The sequence below is a fragment of the Echeneis naucrates genome, chromosome 15 (genome assembly GCF_900963305.1).
Source record: "Echeneis naucrates chromosome 15, fEcheNa1.1, whole genome shotgun sequence".
NCBI lineage: Eukaryota > Metazoa > Chordata > Actinopteri > Carangiformes > Echeneidae > Echeneis > Echeneis naucrates.
Genome location: NC_042525.1, coordinates 7,958,334 through 7,984,281, shown reverse-complemented (window position 1 = coordinate 7,984,281; position 25,948 = coordinate 7,958,334). Strand labels below are relative to the sequence as shown.

The 25,948-nt window shown below is 43.2% G+C and overlaps 1 protein-coding gene across 1 annotated transcript; it reads right to left on the bottom strand.

Moving 5' to 3' along the window:
• Positions 1-3,303: 3,303 nt before the first annotated feature.
• On the bottom strand, positions 3,304-21,959 carry ptpn20 (protein tyrosine phosphatase non-receptor type 20). The gene is made up of 46 exons (XM_029521804.1): positions 21,827-21,959; positions 21,480-21,643; positions 21,032-21,097; positions 20,759-20,938; positions 20,536-20,611; positions 19,990-20,070; positions 19,758-19,833; positions 19,459-19,612; positions 19,228-19,299; positions 18,821-18,995; positions 18,492-18,627; positions 18,271-18,409; positions 18,022-18,174; positions 17,650-17,835; positions 17,407-17,569; positions 17,056-17,323; positions 16,889-16,968; positions 16,456-16,533; positions 16,237-16,344; positions 16,003-16,119; positions 15,661-15,869; positions 15,059-15,160; positions 14,548-14,641; positions 13,996-14,081; positions 13,435-13,606; positions 12,769-12,980; positions 12,188-12,286; positions 11,549-12,081; positions 10,882-11,356; positions 10,241-10,411; positions 9,777-9,951; positions 9,478-9,688; positions 9,347-9,384; positions 9,010-9,096; positions 8,220-8,281; positions 7,765-7,926; positions 7,449-7,686; positions 7,196-7,302; positions 6,952-7,034; positions 6,414-6,547; positions 6,172-6,320; positions 5,914-6,004; positions 4,333-4,667; positions 4,021-4,236; positions 3,507-3,569; positions 3,304-3,414 (listed from the first exon to the last, which is right to left on the bottom strand). The coding sequence occupies exons 1-46, from the start codon at positions 21,948-21,950 to the stop codon at positions 3,304-3,306; spliced, it is 7,011 nt and encodes a 2,336-aa protein (XP_029377664.1). The 5' UTR covers positions 21,951-21,959.
• Positions 21,960-25,948: the final 3,989 nt, after the last annotated feature.

The window sequence follows — 25,948 nt, the reverse complement described above, 5'->3', positions numbered from 1 at the left end:
TCATGACAACAAATGCACATTGTGTACCCAAACCTTATCTTAATGCACACAACTTTCATTTATATTCTAGTCAAAATGCCAGAGTCTTATAATCCCAGGGTAAAATTCAGGAAATTGTGCATTAAGTGAAGCCATCCAGAATTTTCCTTTTAATCAAATCTTCCTTATGAATGGATTTGAATGTGGATACTCTTGCACTGTGTGAGAAAAACTAAATATTACATAACTTAAAATCTATTGAAGATGGAAATTAAATAAATTATTTGTGATTACTTTGATGGAGCTGCATGAGTCACAAAGTAATACAGAGGAGTCTTGCAGTTATTTGCCTGTTAGAAATTCAAGGAGAAATTTGACAGGGAGGGATGTGGTGAAGGAGGATGGGATGAAATCTTGGCGGGGGTGGTGATGGTGTTGGGCAGGTGTGTGTGTGTGTGGAGGGAGGGAGATTGTGGCAGCACATAATTTGCGTGCTATTTTTAATCAGTACACAGAGAAAAAGAAAGCAGGCCTGTGTGTGTGTTACACACTGAGCTCAGCAGAGAGCAGGAGGATTTACTGAAAGGGAATGAGCTCATTTCTACACGATCTCCTGGCCTCTAAATCACACTCTCTGACTGAGCAGCTTTCTGTTAACGACTTTACCACCACTATTCCTCTCAGCTCTCTACATCAATGTTAACTATACTGTCAGACTCATGCAACCAGCACGGGCCCCAGGTTTTCAGTAATCACCCTTTGTATTTCAATATTGGTCTGAAATTGAGAAAACAGTTGTTTAAGAGAATGATACAACCTTAAATGGCAACGAGTATTGTGTCAGCACATTGTTGTTCCTTCCATAACTTACAGCAGTAACAAGGTCCGGGGAAGCAAAGGGACAGAGGTGGATTGAGTGACAGTTTGTGTATGTGTGTGATTCGGGCGGTTACAGAGATAGTGCACAAGGGCAGTGGAAGTTGTATGAGAGTGAGTAAATCTGCTTCCCCCAGCATCAGGTTTATATGTGTGTAGAGCATGCAGTGTGTTTTCAGGGGTTTCCATGCTGTCACAAAGACCCCTGTGAGACCAGCTTATTTACCCTGCAGTAAAACCCGAGAGGGAGTATACCCTGCAGTAAAAGTGGAGAGGGGGCTCAGTGGAATTAGATTTAGAGCCGCCTCTGGCTCTCTGTTCTGTGTGTGATGCCAGGGAAAACCCACTTTGCTGTTCTTGTTCCGTTTTTTAAATCAACTTGTGATTACAGTCAGAAGGTGAAACATGTTATCGAACAGAAAAACAATTTTCAGAATAGTTTTTAATTAAAGAGGGAGGTATTACATTGTTCTCAGTTATTGGTTACATAGTGGCTGGTACAGTGACAAGATATTAATTTAGCATAAATAAGCAGTTGTGCAATTAAGGGTTATTACATTTCACAATGCTATTGCATAAGCACTTGCTTGACTGTACAAGGTGCATTTTCACAGATGAATGCAAAATGTGCTTTTGTTTGTTCTCTCAAGAATAATCATTTTCTAAGATCTGAGGGAGAAAACATAGCGACAACATCTCAAAGAGCACACAAATTTGCACGTAACAAACGTAAGTTGTATACCTATAGCTGGAAACCAACCAACCAGCACTGACTGAAAAGATGTTGCATACACAGTACAGAGGCTAATGGCTCTGCATAGCCATCCACATGGCAAAGGTACAGTACTGCATATGTCTCACCAACATGCTCCAGTTTGGAAGAAGTCATTGGGTGAGAGATTGACATTCTGACCTCCCCACCTCATGGAGAGTATTGCTTTGTTACATTCCGCATTTTGATCATGTTCAAGTCATTCAGCAGTCAAACTCCAGGCTCAGATCTGTGTATTTAATGAGTCTACATGCAATAAGAGAGCTGGTGTGTTTGTGTGTGTATTAGCAGCTAAAAGAACAATGCTTACGAGCAGTTACATCCAAAGGTTGAGGTTCAAACCAGCAGCTATAAAGTGTCTTTGATCTGTGACTTAAAGATGCAGCTCTGGTGCTTTGTACATCATATACATCTAAAGTGGCAAAATGGAAACTTTGTAAACCTTGTAATATTTTTTGCATTTTTGGCTGAGTTTGTATTAAAATAGCTATGGAATACAGATAAAGGATGTTAACACATAACAAATTACACCAGCAACTCATTACTTAAATGTATGTGTAAATCAGTTTCGTACATTTTACAAAAGAAACTGAATACTTATTGTTAATGCCTTGTCCAAATTTTAGAAAAGAGTGAATCGAAAATGTGTTTATCCAAAAATTTGTTACGTTGAGTCATTCTTTATCTGTATTAGGATGTTCAAGTTGTGATAATGTGTAGTAAGACTCTCAATGTGATACTGTTTTGTATAAAATGGGCCCACAAAAAAAAAAAAAAAAAGGTAAAACAGGCGGTGAGCAAATTTCATTGTTTCGACGTTACAATTTAACTAACTAAAAAGGTGACATGTTATCCTCTTCTGGTTTGGATCAACCAAACGTCCACTTCAAACCAAAAACAGACTGAAAGCTGCACATTCGAGCTAATCACCAGTCAGGTGCAGGTCCTCGCTTCGTCCCCAACCGCTTGTGACAAGAGGCGTGGGGTCGATACGGAGCAAGCAGCATGAAACTTTCCAAGGCACTTGATTCTTTTCATTTCCTTAGATGATGCACTGAAAATCAATCATGTTCTTTTGCTAATGCCCTTTTCTCCAGGGTAGAAATGCACTTAATGAAATGATAACACAATGCTTACTCAAATACTAGTTGTCAAGGTTTAAAACAGATACTAACTTTGGTATGATGACCTTACACTTGTGCACTTTGTTGAATTTTGTGACATAACTGCCAGATAAAAGATGTTGGATATTACCAGATTTCAAATTCCATGCAATATGAATATTAAAAATAAATGCAGTATGTAATTTCAAGGGCATGGAAAAAATTAATTTGATACATTCAAATAGAAACACAAAAATTGCTAGACAGAAGGCAAATCACTAAGCCTGAAAAGGTTTAACAACCTCAGTGATCTAAATTAAATCGACATAATCACAGCACCGAGAGCACATATAGGAACAAAAGAATAAATAAAAATAAAGTTGAGTCATTGTAACTAACCGAGAGGCCTCAACACAAAGTATCAAAACAGAGAAATACAGGTTCCATATTATAGCTAATTAAAGTAACTACAGCCAAAGAAAAGGTCTCACCAGTCTTGTCTGTGGTCGACTGCACATGGTTACACATATACAGCCTGTGCTTTACAGGCAGGTGAAGTGGAAGTGGAAACATTCAAACTACTTTGTGGTCTCGTGGACTTTCCGGTTGCCATTGGTTGCCGTGAAGCTGTAAAATGCCCTGTAAAACCTCCAACCAGACTTTGTAGCAGAAGAGGTATTGTTCCTGAAATGAGAGGGACAAAGGCCATACCTAACTTTTGGGAAACTGGTTTTCTTCTTCTTCTTAAATCTTGAACTTTGAACTTTGACACTGACCTTGGTTTGAATCATCCCATGCCGCTGAAGTCTCATTTCTTTTACAATGTCACTCACATTTATCTGAAGGCAGAGACAGAAGCTTGTTAAGCACAACTACAACATTTGGGTGGACTAATCAGTTTTTTTCCGTGAATAATAGTTTTAAATAAAATATTTGAATACATCTAAATAAATAATTAAATTAAATAATTAAATTTATTCTGTGATCTTAATACTGAATTCATATGTTAAGGTAATGCAATATTTTTCACCATATTTTTGCATGTTAGCATGCTAGCATTGGAAAATCATCTCATTAAGCCTCTGTTCATTTTTTAAGTATTATTCATAAGCTATTAGACAAATAAAATTAGACCCGATGACAGGTCTAGATGTCAAGTCAGCAGTTATTATCCCATATTTAATGCTAAATTACTCTTTTTTTTTTTAAACGTTGCAATCTCTCGAATAATTGTTGTGACATTTCATAAAAGGGGCAATAAATCAACCAAACAAACTGAATTCTACTCACTGGTAAATCATTTTCAATGAGACTGAGGATAATGTCAGTGCAGATGAGAACTCCTGTGCGCCCGATGCCGGCGCTGCAGTGAACAGTGACTGGCCCCTTGTGGTGCACCGCCCTCAGGTAGCGGATGAATCGAACCAGCTGCTCAGAGCAGTGTGGAACACCGTGGTCAGGCCAGTGTGTGAACTTCAGGTGACGGACATAATGCATCTCACCGCTCTGCAACAACAATGTTGTATTTTATCAGTGTGATTGCATTTTGGAGTTTAAACCAACATCATCAGTGTTGCAGACAGGCAGCCCCCCCCCCCTCACCTCTGTCTCCACCATGCGGATGATCTTAATGTGGAAGTACTCCAGGTACTGTTGGTTCTCCAGGTGAAGCTGGTACCTGCCCGTGCCCAGAGGAGCACCCAGCTTCTCTGGCCAGTATTTGTGGCATTTAATCCTTCCCCGTTCCACTTCCTGGGTCATCATGGCAATGATGTCGGACTTGTTTTCCCAGATCATCTGCCAGAAGGCTGACACTGTGGAAGGCAGAGGCCCCTGGCAGGAAATGTAGAAGAACTCTTTCTCGCCAACTTGCATGCGGACATAGCTTGCGTTGATGTAGTCCTGGTTCCGCCCAATGGCAACGCGCGTTTTGTCATCTGTAGTTGTGAAGAAAAAAGGGGGAAAAAGTTGACTAAACTTCTTAAGTACGTGCTTTCAGAGCGTGAAATTATTTGAAACTTGCACCTCTAACACTGTGCTCCTGCAAATGTAAAAATGATCTCTTTGTCAATTTCTAGATGATAGTTCCATTGATTTCTTGAACATCAAAAGAAAAAAACATTGCTCCCTTGTTGTTTGGCCTAAGGTGTAAAATCTAAGTGTACAGTAAATAGGGGTGAGTAAACATGTCTGGGGTCTGGAGTTGGACTCAACAAACCAGCGTTGTGAGGAAGCTTGTTGGTGATGAGAGGGGTGATAGACCAAGAGCAGTTAGGAATGTTTTTTGGGCTACTCCCCCATCCCCTTGCTGCTTGTGAGGTCAAAAAAAGCCACAAACTGGAAATCTGGCTTTGCTAAATAAAATATTTAAAGGCTCCAGGTAACGGATCAGATCAGCTCATACCATGAGCATTTTTCTGGACCACTTGCACAAACAGCAGCTTGTTAACAAGCTGTAGGCTGCAACAAGGCATATGGTGAGGTGCAGGGGTATTCCACTGAGGGTCACTATCCTTTTCATTGTCCTCATCCATCTCAACTCTGACTGCTTTCACCCCAACAGACTCTGGGGTGGCTGGAAACTTAAAAAATTCTGTTTGTGTGTGTATGAGTTTTTTTTTTTTTCCAGCTTGGTTTACATCCTGAGAACAAAATGTTTCAGAGTAACCTTTGAGACTTTTTCACGATATAAGCATTTGTTAACCACAATTTCAAATTACTTAACTCATATCTTTTGGGGAGTTTTCCTTTATTCTGTTACTTTTATGCCCTCAGATTCACGATGACAATAATCAAAAGGTTAAATCCTAGATGATTACAAGTTTCATAACATCTACTTCATTATCACATACTTGGGCAACTCCAAGTTAAATTTAAGTCCACCACCAGTCAAATACCAACACTAATGTGGGAAATGACTCAGTGTGTAGAAATCACTTAAATGTCTCCACTCCCCTCAGTGAAGGCCTTACAGTCAGCTTGCACTGACCAACTCACAAACAGACTCTCCTATAAATGTCAAGTTTGTGGCGATCCAGCTTTAACAAGCTTTACCCACCAATAAAAAACTTCCAACAAAGAATCACAGAATGAAGCACTGGTTTAGAGTTTTGGTTTGAGCAAATTTAAAAAGTAAATTAAGATTCTAACGAAGGAAGTCAAAGTTAATGGGCCTTAACTTACAGGGCAAGATGTCTCTGTAGCGGTTCTTATCTCTGTTCTCTGTGGCTTTGCCCACCAGACAGTTATCAGAAGGCTTCAGATGCTCCAGGGTCTGGAATTAATAAAATAATCATAAAAACCTCCTTTGCACTTTATCCAGCGTGGATACAAGACATTTATTGATCAGTGTGTAATTTTACCTTTAGTTAATTTTACAGCCATGTTTTACTGGTAACATTATTTCAAAAAGATTTTGTGCATTACACATACAGTACACACCATGAACTCTTTGACCAGTTCCTGCTGGTCCAGTTGATGCTGCAGAATCTGGATGAGAGCCTTGACCCTGGAGCCTGAGTATTGGCTGCTTTTAGCAGGGCTAATGAGAGCTAAACTGGCCAGCTCCTCCTCTGATACTATGGGTGGGCCTGAAGCAGAAAAAGGAAGGTTAGGGTTTGTTTGTGTGGCTTGATGTATATGAAAAATTTCATTCATTAGCACAAACGTAGTGAAGTAGAAACCTGTTTGGGGTGAAGTCATTTCCTGGTTGGTGGTGTCAAATACATCATCTTCTTCTTCGCTGCTCCAGCCGTCTGACTGGGTTTTTCGGATGTCTTTGCAGGACTGGTCCAAAAGTTTGGTCACAATTTGTTTCCTGGGGGAGTCAGGGGGCAGGGGTGAGACCAGACCATTTTTATTCTTCGGTAGGAGGAGATGAAATCATGCAAGGCTGAGCTTCCTTTCCCTGCGACTTTTCCACCTAAAATACAGTATAGACAAGATGCTAATATCTTTTTACTTCTGCCATACTTTTTTTATTAAGGCTAAAGAAAGTGGGACAATTATACTTCCTAACTGTCACACTATCATCTTTTGTCTCATCAGGGTTCACAGTGCTTCAGCAACAGCATTTGTCAGTTTATTAATTGCTCTCTGTCGCCTCCTTGTGGTAAACGCCCAATCCAGCAAACCTAAAAACATAAAGGTGAAGCAGAGGGACAATGGAGAGAGGCGAGTGTAAGTAGAACACAAGAGGACAGAAGTTAAGGAAGTTACTACCTGTCAGAGGCTCCATGCAACATGTCAGTGACATTGAGGGATGGGCAACAAGCTTGATGAGAAGGGGTACTGTTGCAGCTCTCCTGTCCAACAGACAAACAGCCAGAGGAGGCAACACATAGGAGGAGTAGGATGTTAGTAATAGATGTAAGTAAAGAGCTAAGGAGGGGTATGATCCAATTTAAACAAAAAAATACATTGGAATTATAACGCTATCTGTGAGTATTGTGATTGTGCAGATTACCAGTGCTACTGCAGTCTCATCTGTTACAACAGTCAGTCGGTGTGGTGGAGGTGGTGGTGTAGTGAGGACAACAGCTATTTCTTTAGCAACAGGGTCTAAAGTTGCCTCTGAAACAGGAATCGCAGCACACACTTAGTGCCAAGATACACATTTATCAGGTCTCTAAACGCTCTCCATTAGAATATCAACATTTGTAAAATGGAAATTTGGTTGTCAGTGTGCTCATTTTGATCGGATAAACTGAAGCTCGTACCATTTGGGTGCTCGGCTGGCCTATTCAGTATGATGTCAGGTGATGGACAGGCATCAGGAGCCGGCATCTCAGATACAATAGCCTCAGTCTGAGCGGACATGTTGGGTGGTGTTGGTGACTCAGAGTAAGTCAGGGGCAGGATGTCTCTGCAGATGGTGAGCTGAACAGTGCCCTCAGCTTTACGCAGGATATCTACCACCTTACTGTGGCTCAGACCGGACACAATCACACCGTTCACCTGGAATGTACACAGTGTCATTCCGTTTTCATCACAACGGGGGAAATTAAATGATCAAGAGATATAATGGGTAGTTACCTCTAATAAAATATCCCCCACCCTCAGCCGACCATCCTGCTCAGCTACACCACCAGAACAGATTTCCTTCACCCTGAGCATGCTGCCATTGGTCCCTCCAACCAAAGCAAAGCCAAGCCCTCCTCCCTCTGGCTTTTTGAACTCCACTTGCATGATGCAACTCTGAAGGGACAAGAAAGCAGTGGTTGAAAGAAGAGTGAAACTAAGATCAAGAAAAATGTATATTGAGTAAAAAACAAATCCCGTGCAAAGAAACCCAACAGACACATATGCGTTTCCAGACAGTGAATGCACGGCAGTGCAACAGATTGACACACAGTAGACTCATGTTACAGAGTGTGTTTCCAAACACACCTAAAAAATGTGCAGTTAAACAAAGAGAAGACACCACGCTTCTAACAGGTGATAGCAGAATGAACTTTGGACAAAGACAAATAATTTGTTCATAAACTTACGTCTTGTTCTTGAGTGACAGAGAGACATCGAAATTTACTTGCACTCCAATGCATAGCTTCAGCTGGAAAAAAAAAAAGAATCAATGAATTAATGGCCAGCGCAGACAAACAACTCCAGTTATTAGCACATACACAATGTTTCTAAAAAACTCAAATAAGGGGAAATGCCTGGTGTTCATTCCTAAGATGTCAATGGAAATTCATCTCTGCACTAGTCTCCATTCATGTATAATTTTCAGCCAATGAAATTTCCAAAAAAGACACACAGAAAAAAGCAACACACACCAACCTCCCACCTCTTCAGCCATGTTGAGAGAGAAGTGTTGATGGGGTATGACAGGTGAACAAGGTTGCTCTTTTCAAAGAGACCCTGTCTGCTGTCCCTTACCGCTGCATGCACTGTCACCGGGCAACTGAGCTACCTGCCCTGTAGACCACCAACTGTATGGTGCTGTCCGTCTCTGTCTTTGTGTGTGTGTGTGTGTGTGTGTTTGAGAGAGAGAGAGAAATGCCTTTGGCCCTGCAGTCCAATACACCAGTGGAGGGCCAGAGGCTTGCTAATTATTAATCCTGCTGTGAGAGCCCAGGATCTGTCTGTCAGCATTCAGATCACACACAGACAGCTGCAAAGAGAATTATCTTTCAGCACAGAGCTCCGGCTTCACGCAGACAATAGGACACCGAGAAAAAGGCTGAGAGGAAGGCAGTTATGGTTCTGATAGGAGATAATGGTGGATAGAGTTCAGAAATAGACCTGGAAATAAGTGAGGAAGAGGAAGAAAAACCTCACCCTCTTCGATGGGAGAGTCTCTCTCTGGAGAGATGGACTCTTCAAAACGAGCAAGGGATTTTTTGTCCTTTTTCCAGTCAAACAGACCTAAAAGAGAAAAGCTGATTTAGATATGTACCATCATATATTGGACATGGAAATAGTTGTTTTAAAGTGCTGACAATAATTTACCTAACACCTCCTGGTAATAATTGAACTTTAGCTGTCATTGTTTAGCCTGAGCAACATATTTGGTTTCTAAGCAATCCATCAGTGCATATAACAACCAAACTAGCATGTTTATGTGCCCTTAAGTGAAGCAGGCGACACCATCCATAAAACCTTCAGAGGCCCTTACCGTTCCACTTGGTCTTCGGGGTCACAGGCTGTTCCTCTCTGTGACAGACACAAACAGTAGAGTCGTTTAAAGGAACCAACAAATAAACATCTGTCTCAGTACCTATGTCTGTAGCCATTGAGGGCACATACCTGATGATTTTAAGTTTAACTTTACGAGGAGCGATCTCACAGGCCTTGACTGCATCCTCCAGGGTCATACCCAGAGTGCACCTGCCACAGATGTAAAGGATCTTGTCATTGGGTCGGACACTCCCCTCTTCACTGGCTGGGGAGCCTGGCACCACCTCCAGACAGTAGATGCCCTGCCATTTGCTGCCAATGCCACCAGTCAGTTTTATACCTGGGGAATGCGCACATATAAACTCAACACACTACAAATGACTGAGAAGACAGTTTGAGTTACGTTGTCTTTAAAGAAAACGTCCTACCAAGCTGTCCTGAAGGTGTCTTATACAAAACAACATCAGGCAGGCTGTCGCACGGTGGTGGAGCCACCAGGTTGGTGACTGCCCTGCCCAGAGTCATGCTCAGTCTTCTCGGAGATGACCTGAGAATTGTCATGGCAACATCATCTGCCACACAGGTAACGTCGTGCCCGTTAACCTGAAGGCAAAAAACCAACTGTGTACAGTCAACTAACCAAAGACATTCAGTATTTACAGCTAAAAGCAAGATGACACTTTGGGGCAGCTGGAGATTTGGCAGACTGGCTCCTTTTTCCCGACTCCTTGTCCGCATGTTGCAAGTGCACGAAAGTGAGCTTGTGTTAGAAAAAGGCACTCTCTGTGTAGAAAGGGCATTGAATGAGTGTTTGTGTGAATGGCTGAATCATTAGTTCACAAGAGCAGTCAATTCACCATCTACGTTTTGAAATGTGTACGACTATACTTACAGTGACGAGCCTGTCTCCTGCTCTGAGTCGACCATCTGCCCTGGCTGGGTTGTCCAGTATGTCCTGTATGTAGTAGCAGTTGTCCAGCTTGCTGCGAGTGATGGTGAACCCAAAGCTTCCACTCCTGGACTTGGTCAGAACCACGCTCAGTTCAAACTCTTTCACCAGTCCCTGAGAGACAAAACCATAACAATTTATCTCTATTATGGATGCAAAAAGTAGAAAAACAAAACATTTGTTACCCCTCTGAAGGACTTTTTTTTTTTTTTTGCTACCAGTCAAAAGTTTGGGCACACTTTCCTATTCATTTGAATGAGATTGTGTGTCCAAATCTTTGACTTTAGTGTACATTTGTAGAAAAATAAAGACAGACATTGCAGCTTTGGAAGAACAAATTTCTACAGGCTGTTAAGTGACCAGTGGAGTGGTGCAATAAAAGCGGAAATGGTCAAGAGAACTTTCAGCAAATGGGTCACACTTGCCTTTCTTCGGCTCTCCTCCTCATCATCATCATCATCCTCGTCATCATCGTCATCTTTGTACTCACTTTCTTTTTTCTCTGGCTCTTCCCTCAGCTGTGTGTGGCTCTGGGCTGGAGGGGCAAGCACTGTGGGTGGTAGCGCCGGGGTAGGCGGACTTACACAGGGAGGCACAGAGGAGATGATCTGAGCTGTGATGGGGGTTGGAGGTGGAGCAGGGGGTTTGGGTGGAGGCACAATGGGCCGGCTGTTGTGGGAAAAGGCTTTGTAGTGACTTGGAAGAAGCCCCTGCTGGATCGGGTGATGCTTAGCTTTGGGTGGCTGTGTTGTGAGCGGCTGAGACAGGTGGGCCAGGGAGCTCGTGGTTGGGGTGTCAGACGAAGGTTTCAGAGGTGAGACAGAGGTGGGGGGGGTGTAAAGGGTGACGTTTGGATTCGGAGAGATGAAACTAGAGGAGCTGTTGGAGATTTGAGAACTGTGGGCTGTGACTGAGGTGTGGGTGGCAAGAGTGGAGGGAAAGCTGTGAGGAGGCTCCAGGGTGGAACTGATGGTCAGGTACTCTTCATCTGCCATGATTGTTAGTCCATTTCCCATGAGGCAGTAGGTCACACTTCCATCCGCCTCCTCCCTGACACCACTGCAGATAACCAACAGCATATATTATATACAGTGTGTGCTTCAAATGACGCTTTCTATCCATATATTTATATATATGAAATACAACAGATTCCTACTGTTATATATATATCAAAGGTGCAATAGAGGGATAATTGAACACTTGCAATGATATGTACGAATAGTATTTTTTTGGTAACATCTGATACATTACCTGGCATATACAGAGTTTGTAGCAGTCTTAGGATACACATCCATAAGCATCACAGTTGAACTTGATGTCCTTAGAGTCTCCTCTTCATTGTCCTTTTTCCTTGCCTTTGTTTCTACTCCCTGCTCCTCCTTCCTGCTCCCTGGATTCCTAGACGTTGATCGTGATTTTGGTGTAGCTGGTGGAGAGCCAGATGTCGGTGAGGTGGGTGATGCTGGCGAGGCAGGTGACGCTGGTGAGACGGGTGATGGAGGTGACGTAGGTGACGTCGGTGAGGGTGGTGAGCGAGGAGCAGACGGAGGTGTCTGGTTAGATGGCACTTCACCGTCCAGATTCTCCTGCTTCTCCAGGAAAGCTGGATCTGCAGGAGGCTCTGGAGTTTTCTCCACTGTGTTGCTCAAATCTTCCTCCTGGGTGGGGCCTTGCTTCTGGGCAAGAATGTTGACATCATATTGAAACTTCAGAAGCTGGCTGTAGTCCTCTCCTAGTCTGATATCCAGAGAACGGGATCGAACCTCACGGATGGGTGCAGGACTCTACAGAGTCAAACAATAACGGAATCAAAAATCTGTCGAGACTACTGGGGGTAACGTAAATGTTTTTTCAAGGTGGGTGTCTGCACTTGTGTTCATGTGAGCTCACCAGGGTGTTGTCATCGACATCATATAGCACTCCAGGGCCTGGTCGGCAGATCAGCAGATGAACTTCAGATGGAGCTCCGCGTAGCAGGAACAAGACCCTCTGAAAACAGACAAAAGATGTGGAAGTGTCCTTGGCAAAGATACAATGAGGATGAGTCCAGTCTGATGCTTAAATGCAGTGCCATGCCGCTTTAACTGCTTGGCAGTACACAAAAGATTAAATGACACATCAAACGCTGTGACACAACCAGCTTGCTATTTTCAGTACTACGAGATTAAAGGATTAACGAACCAACGACATGGCCAAGACCTTAAGAAACAACAGGGCCAAACGGCTGCTCAAACCCCTCCCAGCCCATTCATAATTCTCTGACTATGTTGCCATTAGTGCATTTTAAAGTCCTTCTGGAGGAATCTATCCTCTTGAGAACTACATTCTTGTTTTCATGTTTTGACCATTTTATACACCCATTTTTTGTTATTTTCCAGTGTTTCAGTTTAGCAAGCCAACCTAAAAATGTGGGTGATCACTTGCTGTTAATTCATTCATTAATAATAATGTCAAATTTCCCAAAGCCCCACCTGGTAAGAGAGGTCTTTGACAGGCTCTTTGTTCACAGATAAGATGATATCTCCCTCTCGCAGCAGGCCACTTTCCAACGCTGGCTGACCTGGGAACAGACGTTTGATGCGGACGAAGCTCCCGTGGTCTGGCCCCGAGTGCAGCTGTGAGATGTAAAAGCTGAAGCCGAGGCCGGACAAACTCTTCTTTAGCACTACTTCGTGCGTGTTTTCTAGGAAAGGGAAGAAATGGAAGGGAACCTTCGGGCATTAGCACGCGTTGCATCATCATTTCAATCTGTAACGTGAGTTCAGATATATATATTGTATATTGTGATTGTGAAAATGCTTGCACAAAACCCAAGTGTTTATTTGGGCAGAAGGATCTAGGAGACTTTTTTTCACATTTTGCCCTATTTTCTTCCTGTTTTCAATATTGAAATGAAAGAATGAACTATCAACTTAACTCAGCTCAGGCAGGAAACAGGCAGCTTCAAGCACTTTCAGCACATATAGTCTTGGGGGACTAAGGCAGCATCAGCCCTGGATGACTCTGACAGCAACCACAATGTAGCTGTCAGATGACTCACAGTCACCTCTAGGCTGTACATGTCTGTGTGTGTGTCTGTGTGACTATCTTTTTTTTTTCTTTTGTGAGTGTATTTATCCCCTCATCTCCCCTCTCACCATCAGTAACAAAGCTGTAGTCCTTGGCACGACCACTCAAGGTCGTTTCCACAGAGACCTCAGTCCTGGGGGACTGTGTGTGTGACGGGCTGTGGACCAAAGGGGGGCAGGGTGAGTCTGGTCTGGTCTCCAAGATTACAGTGGGCTCCCTTTCTAATAGCAGGCTCACCACCTATGAGGAACAAATGCACGACCACAGTATAAACAGAGAAATGTTGTCTATCAGCAGCTGTTAATGCCTTTTTAAAAATTAGCTATGACCGGAGAAAACTGTAAAAGCTTCTGTACATGAATGTAAACAAGTCCAGGGGTCTCAGGGCAGCAACAGGTGCTTGAATAAAATATTGGAATCCAAAAACAAATGTATATGAGACTTTCACCCCTTAATGTTTCAGTGAAGTTGGATCTATGTGTTGTTTATATAAGTACATAAGCATGTTTATCTTGTTTGCAAGTCTTAGTAGTTGTGTAAGTCGCCTTGAAAAAAAGCATCTGCGAAATTGGTAATTGTAAGTGTATGTGTGGGTGTGCGTGCGAGTGTGTATGTTTGTGTGTGTATACCTCCCCAGTCCTCTTCAGGCACTCGACAGCTTGTTGGTGAGTCACGCCCCTCAGGTTAGACCCGTCAACCTCCAGCAGTCTGTCACCTGTCAAGTACACAAACACAAATCTCATCATCATTAGACACATTAACACACAAAACGGTCAGCATGTGTGTGCGCCTGTGCCTGCGCGTGTGTGTGTGTATGGTTAATGGGCATGTCAACAAAACAGTTGTTCCTGCTCATTGAAGCATGAACCGAGCAGACACAGACACAGCACAGTGCTTCAGTAGGACACTCAAACAAATATGGGTGGTAAAAAAAAAAAAAAAGAAGATGCAAAAGCCAGCATCAAAATAAAACACCTGCTTTAGAGGTAAAAGTTTTCTCTTCTTAGAAGACACAGACACAGTTCTTCAATCTACATTCAGTTTTTGTTTTATATTATACCACCTCTAAGTCTGTAAAGGATGTAGTGTGCATTTCCAGTACGGCCTTTGAGGATTTAAACAGGAGTTGTGTTTTTGGCAGCCACCTGATCACAAGTTGAAATGACGAAGCCAAAGATTACCTATCTGAACGTGCCCGTCCTGTTCTGCGGCACCTCCAGGCACCAAACTCTTGATGTAGATGCCTCCGTATCGCACATTAGTGTTTATTCCTCCCTTTTGGCAAAAAAGATTACAGGAGAGAACTGATCAGTCACCTTCACTGGTCTTAAATTACCCTAACAACTCACACTGACTCAGTGTGATTTTGCGTTGTGGCTTGTTACCTAGTGGCCTGTCCCATTTAGTCCGACAAATCAGTTTGGCTGCGATTATGTAACACACAGCAGCATTGTCATTACATTCTTGGCACAACTAGCTTTTGTTTGATGAGCCAACATGGCATGAGGTACAAGACTTTGTATCAAGACACAGTAGTTTTCAGCTGTTTCCCCCTCTCCAGTATTATTTAGTTATAGTGAGGAGGGGAGGAAAAAAAAGAATATATAATCAAACCTGCATGAACTTCTGTCGTAGAAAACAACATAGTATGAGATAAATGCTGTTTAATAAAAAAGGAAATCTTTCACTCACAGCAACACTGATGCCAAGACTACCACTGGTTTTCTTAAGCTCCACTATAAACCGCTCGCTAGTTTTTAAACTTAGGATCGATGGTGACCTGGAGCAAACGTCCTGAAAGAGAGCAAAAAACAGAATATCACAATTATGATTGAAGGTTAGAATGAAATCATAATGAAATATAGAGAAAGGTGTGTCAAATTAGCACTATAACCACACATCCACGTTTAAATGAATTCAGCTAAGTTTTTTGTAAAGTAGCTGCCTTGGCCCTTCTTTTGTTTAGGTGGCATTTGCTATAGATTTTTTGCCATTCTGTGTGCGACCACTATATTATTATTGTCTATCCCAGGTGTGATCATATTCCTCAGTCATAAATGACAAATGGCTGACCAATGACTGAATCAACTTTAAACATTTGTTTTAGAGAGGAATAAATGAGGCAAAGGACAGCAAGTCAAGACCTTCATCACATTCATCATGACTCCGAATCCATTCAGTTATTAACACTGGTTCAAACTCATTTTTCAGCTTTAACCTCATGTTCTCCATTTTTCCTTCCATGGAAACCAAATCGCTTCTCTAACTGTTGTGAGATGAATGTTGACTTTAACCTGGGCGTCGTGTATTCTCACAACAGGAATGTGAAGCCTCCTGCTTTGCTTTGGAGTTGCCATGTTGGACAGAGTGATGGCCTCCTCAAGCTCATCCATAGCAGGACGAAACTCTGCGCCACTCAGCGTGGTTTGCGACCCAAAGCTCCTCTCCAGTGCCAAACCCAGAGTGCTCTGACTCAAGGAACTCTTACTGTCCTTTAGAGACTCTGATGGGAGAGCAACCATGTGAGATGTAAGACATCAGAAAGCATATAGGCAGTATGAAGTGTCACTGCTTTACATAGTGATAGTCTGGAAGTGATTTTTGAGTGTTTCCACGATCAGATGTGCATATCTTACGCTTTGGCTGAGACACAATGAGCTCCACCTCCTCTGGGCTGCTCTGTAAGATGGCTGCAGCATCACTGAAAGTCACTCCTTCCAAACTAGTCTTGTTCAGGGAGATGAGACGTCCACCTACGAAGAAGAAGTCAACAAATGAATTATATATAAAAAAAATCCTTCTTACAATTTCTTTACATATTGCACATTTTTATTGTATATTTGAAGCTCTCATTTGTGAGAACTTCTCACCAGGTTTGATGCGTCCATCTCTGTCTGCAGGCCCATCAGGCACAATGGAGGCAATGAAGATTCCAAGATCAAGTTTACCCGTATTGTCCTCTCCCACTATCACAAAGCCTGAAGCAGGACCAGAGAGGGAGACAAAGGTCTCCTGTTAAACAGGTACATGGTGCTCTGCTCATTCATTTTACATTACGTTCACAGCTAAATGCACGTTAACAAACTCACCAAAGCCCAGTTTGGGGTCTTTCTTCAGGGTCACACAGACTATCTCTCTCTCCGGTGGGGTTCTGGTTGGTGTATCTACTGTGACGCATGGTGACAAAGCGTATTTTATAAATATAAAATGTAAAAAAGTTACTTTAGATTGATTTACCTATTTTTTGTATACCTGGTCAAACATTCGCTTAGACTATTTGGTATTCTATAGATATTCCACGTGTGTTGTTTACTCGTTGTTTTTACTCCTTGTAAAAACAGCGTGTGTTCATGTTGAGGGAACAAGAATAATCTTAAATTAAATGAAAAGTCTTCATAGCCTACCAAATGTAGATGTTCAGAAAACCTCACTTAGACACATGTTTTTTCCCCCTCAAATGTGTCACATCTTCATATATGTTTGCAAAAATGAGCTGAGTTGAAATAAGGCTGATGCATTGACCTCTAATGGAGGAGGAGGCATCAGAGTCCTGCTTCTGTAGTGAGACACTGGACATCATCCTGGGAATCGGCTCTGGAGTGCTAGAACACACGCACAGTCACATTTAGCCAACCATTCTGCAGTCTGACTGTGATGATAGTATGAACATCATCATCATGGAGGTCTACCTCCAACACTGCCGATCCTTCATATCCCTGAGGTCTCCTGTTTCAGGGAGCTCCTTGTTCAGCTCTCGGCTCATCTCCCTCCTCATCTCTCTCTGCTGGCGGAGTCGAGCCTCCAGCTTGGCAGTCAGGTCATCACAGGACTTGGAGAGAGAGTCTGGTTGACCGGGTGTCAGGCCTACATGGTTCAACATGCCCTCTGAACAGGACATTCGCTTCAGGTTCAAGTTACGACCTCGGTAGACGGACATGTACTTATCTAAGTTTTCATCTGAACAAACGGAAGACAATCAGGTGTTGGTCATTCAGCCCAACAATCACCAGCAATACAACCACTGTCGACGACCGTCCCACCTGGTATCATGGTGTGATTAAGTTGCCGTGATGTCATCTCACTATGAAACTTGTGCTGTGCTGAGCAGAGGTTCAGGAGGTACTGTGCTATTTTTGAGCTTTCTGTTATAAAACTGTGCTTTCTCCCACTGGGTCCACCACACTCGATAATCAGTTTACGTCGCTGAAACAAAGACACACGTCATCATACAGAATGGATACATTACATCGCAGCGCCTACACTAAAGTAACACTTATTCTTACCCCAGTGGATATGGAGTCTGTTTCCCTCCAGAGGAAGCGCCTGGTTACAATCCGAAGGTGACCCTTCATCTCGTACACGATGATCCCTTTAACGCAGACCCCCAACATCAGCTCTCCGATCACTGGCCTTTTTTCTCTCCCCACGCGGTGGAACATAACGCCATACTCAGGTAGCTGCTGGGCAATCTGAGTGGCACATAAATTTTTTTTTTATTTGTGTGAGTCTCTGTGTGAGAGGGGATGCGTTCAATTCTAGACAGGAAGTGTGTGAAGCATTTTTGTGAAATTCAAAGCAAATAGTAATTTGACGTCGTGCTGGATGAAAAAATGACCAAAGGATAATGTGAATGAATGCATTTCAGGTCTGCATACCTTTAGGTACTCTGTTTCTGCCTCTTCAGGCAGCATCTGGGCATGACTTGCATGTAGTCTTGGCAACTCCTCCTTGACACTGGGCAGGGCGAGCTTCTCCAGCATCCTCTTGGACACGTAATGCTCCGGCTGGTAGTAGTTCTTACCATACAACTAAAATAACAACCAAAAAAGTTTAGCACATTGCTGTAACACACGGGCTAAATGATGCTGGTGCCTAAGTGAATATTTGTTTTTTGTCCTGATTACCTCTGGCATATAATCCCCAAACTCAGCCTGCAGCGCAAGAGCAGCTAGGAACAAGCCTGTCTCCTCATTACAGTACAGCCTGTCCTCCAGGATATCCTTACGCAGCTGTAAGTAGTACTGGTGACGAGTCAATCTGTGCCTGGGAAACAGGAGCAACAAAGTGAATCCTAGAGATTAATTCACAACACCCTGGATAAGTAAAATATCAGTGCTGGACTTACAAAATGAAGGCGATATCATCAACAAAAAATTTGACCCGAAGAAACACCAAAAACGAAGATATCTGGCCTTTTTTCCAGCTGTCCGGAGCAACTTTGGAGATTTTCGTTTCATGGTCCAAAAAGAAATATTCATCATCTGCAGGAGTGAAAAAAAGAAAACTTATAATTTATTTTCAGATTTCTGAAGCGAAATAACACCTCAGTCACAAAAAATGGTAATAACCAACACATCGCAAGTTGGCGCATGGATATTATGAAATGTATTTTTATTTTTCTGTGCGATCAGTGCAGTCAAGACGGATTAGGATCCATATAATATATCCTTTTACCATCTAGGAAGGCGATACCAAAGTAGAAGTGTTCCACCAGGTTTGCATGGGCCACCACCATGTCAAACACATCTCTTGCTCTGGACTTAATGTCACAGCGAACCACCACGTACTGTCCGCTAGGAAACACCACGGTCACTTCTCTCTGAGACGAACACGAGCGGCCCTTTCTAGACTGTGGGGTGCACACACAAACACAACGACACACATGCACATAAAGGACAACCTACAAACACTCACGTACATGCACAAGCATATACAAATACTATACAGTGCATGCAATTATGCAAACAGACATATTACAGCATGCAAGAAGAGACAAGTTAAGTAATGTGAGAAGGTGTTAACATTGAAAGTGATCAAAAGAAGACAGAAACAGAGGAGGTGTGAAGAAATCATAAATTTACCACAATAGATCCTGGAAGCTCAAGAACGATTTGCTGTTCATCTGGCATTCTGACAAACTCAGGACCCAAAGCCTGACAAAATAAAAGCATACAAATACAGTCGTCAGACTTCACCGTCTATTCCCATTCGGCTAAATACTACGAGACGTCATCCGTGATACAGCACATACACATAACCTACGGTAACATCCACATCACTGAATAAACCTTTTTAAGAAGCCCTGATCATACCTTAGCTTTTCTCTGGCTCAGGCTGAGCGAGGACTCACTGAAGGTGATGGAGGGACTGTGAGACCTGCCTGATGTTTTGGGAGAGATATCGTGGTGGGGGCTCCTACCAAGCCAACTACAGTTGCTGTCCCTATGACGAACCCCACGAGGGAGTCTGAGGCAAGAGAGAGAGAGGACGGTGGGGAAGGACGGGTTGGGTAATAGTTGTGCGGACAAGTTGGAAAGTCAAACTCTGAGACAATGTCATATCCCCTCAAAGTCAGGACAGACAGTGAGAGTGAGGGAGGGAGAGAGCATACCTGTCTAAAGAAGACTGATACAGCGGTGTGGGAGAGCTCCTTGGTCTTTGTCTCCAAGGTCTCTGAGGTAAACTCCCTAGAAAACACATAAAATGTGTTGCTGAAAAAATTTTATTTAACGAGGATTATGTCCTTATATATCTTTTGTCAAACATTATATTTAAGAGTTTGGTTCTTTCCACCGTTCTGTGACATCTTCCCAGTTTTGGTTTCCTCGGCTTCACAGTCATACCTGACTTTGAGTCAGAGTCCGTTGAGTATCTTCTCCCTTCAGCACTCCCTTCACTTAGGTCTGAAAACGGCCCTCTTTTTCCTGTCAACCAGGTGAAAGATGAAAGATCACAGCAATGTCCGTCTCTGTGTTCCCTGGAGATACTGAAATGTTTGGACAGAACTAAGGCTGGCTGAGGGTTTAGCCTGGACGGTCCACGTTCAGTATCTGATTATTGGCTCTTGCAGGAAAAGTAATCCTGGACTTGCTTTAGGTTAAGATTTTAATCTTGTTGACCTGTGCACTAAAAAAAAAAAGAAAAAAGTCTGCAACTGTTTTCTGCAAATATATAAACAACCATTTTTAATTGGCAAATTTATTTCTGATGCCAATTTAATGAAACCAACTGAGCAAAGCAGGAAAGTCTGCTCTTATGCAATTCAAATCATCAGCTTTATTTTTATGTTGCTGAGTGTTCCAGAATCAGAAATGTTTCTGAAGCATTGTCCGCACGAACAACCAACTAAATCTGAGTCTTACGATGTCACTTATTTGTGCTAGACTCACCATGAAGTCTCTCTCTGATCATCTGGCTCCTCCCGGTCAAAGGAACGTTGCTGTCTGTTAAAGAGCCGTGCTCCACCTCGAGGAAAAGAAAGCAAAAGTTGTTTGCATTCATTTTCAAGCTTTATCATCATGCAGCTGATTGCTGAAAAACACACGGTGGCCTGCAGAGAAGCTGAAATACTAGCAGAGCGGACAGGAACACTGTGTTGGCGTCTTTACTCACTGAATCGTGAAAAACCTCCTCCACCAGCTGTCTGATGACTGTGGCGGGTGGTGGCAGGATGGAGGTTTTATGCTGAGATTCGCAGGCTTCCAGGATGGCATTGAGATTTACCCTACGGTGGGCCAGGTCCTCACACATGCTGAGGAGGAGGCTGTTTAGGTGGTCACTCAACTGGACTGGCTGTGATTAATAAAAACGGAAAATATCTATCATAACTCAGGCAGGAGACACAACAGCGGAGAAATAAACGCTACAGATTTCAGGGATTCCCACCTGATTTTGAGGTAGGTGAAAATCAACTGACCAGTAGAGAGTCATACCCAGTGAATACACCAGCATCTGTGGAAAGAGAAGAACTGCTTATGACGGCATGTTGCTAAAATGAAACATACAAAAACATTTAAAACAATTCAATTAGGACATTAATAAGCTTTGGAGTTACTCTAGAGTATTTTCTATTCAGGGTTGATTAAGTGGGCAAGAATTCAGAGAGATTCATTTGCTCGGCCACTAGATGGCATGACAACATCTCGGTTGCCCTTCAACTCTGACATCATTCGATTTTCAAGCAATAACCATCAGGACATGACAGCAGAGACTTCTGATGGATTCAAGTTTAAAGTTGCAGCTAAAATAAGATTTCATTACGGCACAGTTCGACACATCTGCCACCAGCTGTCATGACAGGTCTCGCGACTGAAATGAGGATGTATGCACTGACCCTCTCTATGGCAGGCTTGGTTGAGCTGGCACGACCCTGCAACATTTCTGGAGCAGTGAAGGTGGATACCTCATCTGATAGGCCACAGTTCTTAAATGCTAAGGTACCAGTGGCTGACAGCAGCAAAGAGGTGGGGCTTATGATGTTACACATATTGTTGTGACCTGGAAAAAAAAAAAACAACAACAACAGGGAGGCCATAGTATATAATGAGGATGCTGACACAGTTCTACGGAACTGAGTGAAAGAGAAACACTCAACATTTTCAAATGTGCATGTTATGCATAGACAGCAGCAACGGAAGGCTATGGCCATAACACTAAGTCATAATGCATGAGAGCTTTTACCCTTATAGGAGACATCCACTAAAGACTCTGCAGTGCCCAGCAGCAGGGACCAGACCTCCTCCTCCAGCAGAGGTCCCCCTCGTGCCTCCAGTACTTCAGCTAATGTAACAAAAGTGCTGCTCATCCTGCACTCATTCCTGCACTCCCAGTACACAAACACACACACACATCCATACAAAACACACATTTAAACCCAAAATATCACTTATTATTATGTTATTTCAAGGTCATATAGTGAAGAGAGGCCACGTTTTTCCTCTGGCTTTGGGCCAGTGAGCAAACACCTTGAAGTGTTGAAAGAACATAAGGTATCACTCATGGAAACTGTGAGCTGTGTATGATTCTCTGACTCACTGCTTACACTATAATATTTCCTCTTCCTCTTTGAATTTCTCAGTGAAAGTATTACTGTTGGTGACAAAGCCTTCGTCGCCGGACGCTTTTATGAATGGTAGCGGTGAGAAACTTTGCAGTTTCTTTGCACTGGACACTGATTAGATTATCTTAGTCTGTTGGCTTCGCCGCCTCTTGATCTCTCTGCCCCTCCCTCTTCTTAATAGGCTTTCTTCCGACCTGACGGTGGTTCTGAGAGAATTTTGCTTCTGGAATCACAGCAACAGTGTCCCATAGTTTTTATATACTGTGAGAGTACTAGCACAGGGACACGCACGTTGAGAATCCGGCGGCGATAATGAATGACCCTATAAAGGGATGATGAAATTGCAAAAACAAGGCCAGACATTCTGTCTTTGATAATTATTAGTATTTAAGTTATGTATTAATTATATAACAATTATATGACACAGAGTCCTTTCGTCCCCCAAACATGCCATTCAAAATCTTCAAATTAGCCTCGACCTTTTTTAGTCTATCTAACATCATTAGATGACCAGTCAGGTATTTTTAGATGTTAGATGAGGTAGATGCTAAAAATTAATTACTCATTCAGTCTTTCTGGTTCAGATAGTTGCTTTCTGACAAAGTCTGGGTTTATCACTCTTCTATCTGTATGACCACCAACTTAGACTTAAAAACAGACAGCTATAAATTTGGAAGACAGTTCAAACTAGCATTGAGGCGGCTACGACTGGAAGAAAGGGATGGAATAAGTCAGAGTGTAAACTGACATGACATCTTCTTTTAGGTCCAACCTTTTAACTCACAGTTACAGAACAGAGAGGTGATTCTTCCTCATGGACGCTGAAGGCTGTGAAACCCAACCATCGTTCATTTTATTTCGCCTGTTCTTGTTTTGGTTTTTTTGGACTGAACAGTAATACAATAGGCAGCTCACAGCCAAAAACAGTGTACTGGATGAAGCAACATTTTCCACTCCCTTTGACACACACCACCCAAATTACTTTAGGCCTCCATAGTCGGTGCACTCAAACTGTTTTTTTATCCTCGGCCCGTGACACCCAGATTGACTGAACCCAAGGAAAGCCTTAGTAGATTAAAAGTGTGGCGAAACCAAAACACATCTTAAACTCATATGTTCGGAGGTCTTCGGAAACTTCACGAGACCATTTACATCAGTGATCATATCATCATGACGATGAGAAATGTCAAATAATCTGAATGCAATCCTATGCTGGTTCGCTGTAAAAACGAAGAGACTGGAGAAGAAAGCCGAATCTCTGACAGGCGATCCCACCTCTCCACTCCTGAGAAAAACTTTACTGCAGGTGGAGAGCTCCTGAAGTGATGAGGTGAAGCAGCTCATTATTGCTGCTTTGATACATTGATGGCAGACTGTTAAAATCGATTTCTGCGAGGAGACAAATATCAAGAGGGTTTGTTGTTTGCACATTTCTTAACATGGCTTTTCCCTTTACATTCAAATCGGATCTCTCCTGGTTTCTTCACCAACCTTAACTGAAATGGATCTATCGTGAGAGAGCCCTTGTGTAGCTGCAGGATGTCTTCGGGTGTCAAGAACCAGCAATTTCTAGTAAATAATAATCTGATGGCATGATCATTCCACACACCAGTTGCCCGTTTTTGTCCCCTTGCCTCTCAGTGCTCAGAGGCATCTCTATTCATTCTTTGTATTCAAATACACATCATGTCATGGCTGAAATCAAGCAAACCACCCTGATAGAGGAAAACCTCTGTACTGATCCACTGGGCAGACAATCACATGATGTAGAGGAGAGGCTGTGCTGTATTCTTGGGAATTTGGGACAACATGCTTCTTCAGGATCTGGGTTTCTGTTTTTACGACCTTTCTCTGGCACTACAAGGTGACAATCATATACCATGATAGTCTAGACATTTAACTACTACTGGATGTCTACTTGATGTGGCTATGGCACAGGCGGCCACTGACAAACAATCTCAAGATGATGATTTGTGTCTCGCAGGCCTGAACGTGAAGGCTACACTCTGCATTTTTGTGATCCTTAAAGGTAAACCTCATCACGGCGCCGTGACTGTGGAAGTGATTAGTTTCAATGTGAAATGGAACAGAACAAATCCACCCATCATATGAAAACAGCCGCGTCAACGAGTCAAAGAGGACCAAAGGAGGAAGATGCAGAAACATTACCTGGTACCATATGTAACCAATGTGAGCTGGTCTGATCCTTTGTGTTGTGTTCAGAGCTCCCTCCGCGGATCCAGAATAAGCCTTGTGATCATGGCATTGCTGCTTTGACGTCGGCTCTGCCAGGTAATTCATCGGTGACATGAACCGAACATTTGCTCAATCACCGCCGGAGCCACGCTGAGGATCTGAAACTTTTGACTGTATTTTGCGCTATTCTTAGCGTCTCGCCTTTAAACGCCTAATTGGATTAGCCTCGCGGTTTGACAGCGACAGGTCAGGGCCACCAATAGCGGCCGGCGTGAGATCAGCTACACCGATTTAACTAATCCGTCTGACGCCCGAAGGTGTGGTGGCTCCTCGGCGGCGTAGGTGCGCTACGGAGAAGCCGGGGAAGGACGAACGACCTCGGCCGGACGGGCGGACTGTAGCCTGCTGCAGTCGGGCTGCTCCCCCACGATGATCATCACACTGCGGGCTCTCTTCGGACAGGCGGTAAGGAGCCGAAGTACGCCGGTCTGGCTGCGGGAGTCGGTGCGGGGACGCTCATCCATGCCGCCTCCCGGGTCTAGTGCGCGCAGCGCGTCTCTGCAGGCCCCAGGCTATCTGCGCAGCAGGGGACCGGGATAAATAGGCTAACAGACATCCAGGGCTGTCAGCCGGCTGCAGGGAGGATTTAAAGCACTCAGCGCGAAGTAAACGCAGTTTTGCCTCATGTCCCTCTGCTCAGTCACACGCCGTCGCAGAGCGCGGCTCCGTGTGGACCTCCGCTGTTGTAGCGTACAGGGACTGATGGGTAAACTACAGATACTACCTTTACTACGATGCTATGGATCTCTGCAGAGCCTCTGGCCGTCCCACTCCACAAACGATCCGAGTTTAACAGCAGCAGGGTTTGTCTGGGCTGGCTTCATGTTATCACAGGGACACGGATCATGCATCTTAAATCTGATCGTTCATTACTGCAGCAGCTCTGCTTTCACTGGACAAAAGACTCAGGCCTACAAAACTACCTCCATCCAGCCTGAACTAACCAACATCAGGTCATTATTTACTAAAAGTAGTTGGTCACAGTAGACAAGCTGTGACTTGTGGAAAAATACCACATTATGTGACCACATTAACTGACTAACATGTCAAAGTTAATATTATTTTCCAGGTCCAAATGACCACAGACATGTGAGTTCAAAATCATCACTAATGTGAGACATACCTTTTTGGTTACATTGAAAAAAACAAACAAGCAGCCAAACCATTTTTTAGAATCTACAGCATATCTTGTGAGTTGTAAATGTGCAGGCCTAACAGAGGAAGAAACAAAGTGTCTCCACGCATGTGATAAAACATTGGTCAATGTCCAGTCAAAATCAGTTTGATAGATCAGATTATTGGGTCGATTGGTCATCTGACAAAACATCTCGGTACTAATTGAACTCCAAGCTACAGATGTCAAACTGTACTTTCTGATATCTTCTTGCACTCCCCCTTGTTTGACTGTTATTGCAATCTGTCCTGTGATCATTCTTTTGTTTTGTGCTTTTCAAATGACACATCTGATGAACACTTACAACTAAAAT

Coding starts and splice junctions, on each gene's coding strand:
- ptpn20 (XM_029521804.1), bottom strand. CDS start 21,950: ATGAGCAGCACTTTTGTTACATTAGCTGAAGTACTGGAGGCACGAGGG. Junction 16,120..16,236: donor AGATGGACGCATCAAACCTG/GTGAGAAGTTCT, acceptor TCTTCTTCGTAG/GTGGACGTCTCATCTCCCTG. Junction 12,082..12,187: donor ATGTCGATGACAACACCCTG/GTGAGCTCACAT, acceptor TTGACTCTGTAG/AGTCCTGCACCCATCCGTGA.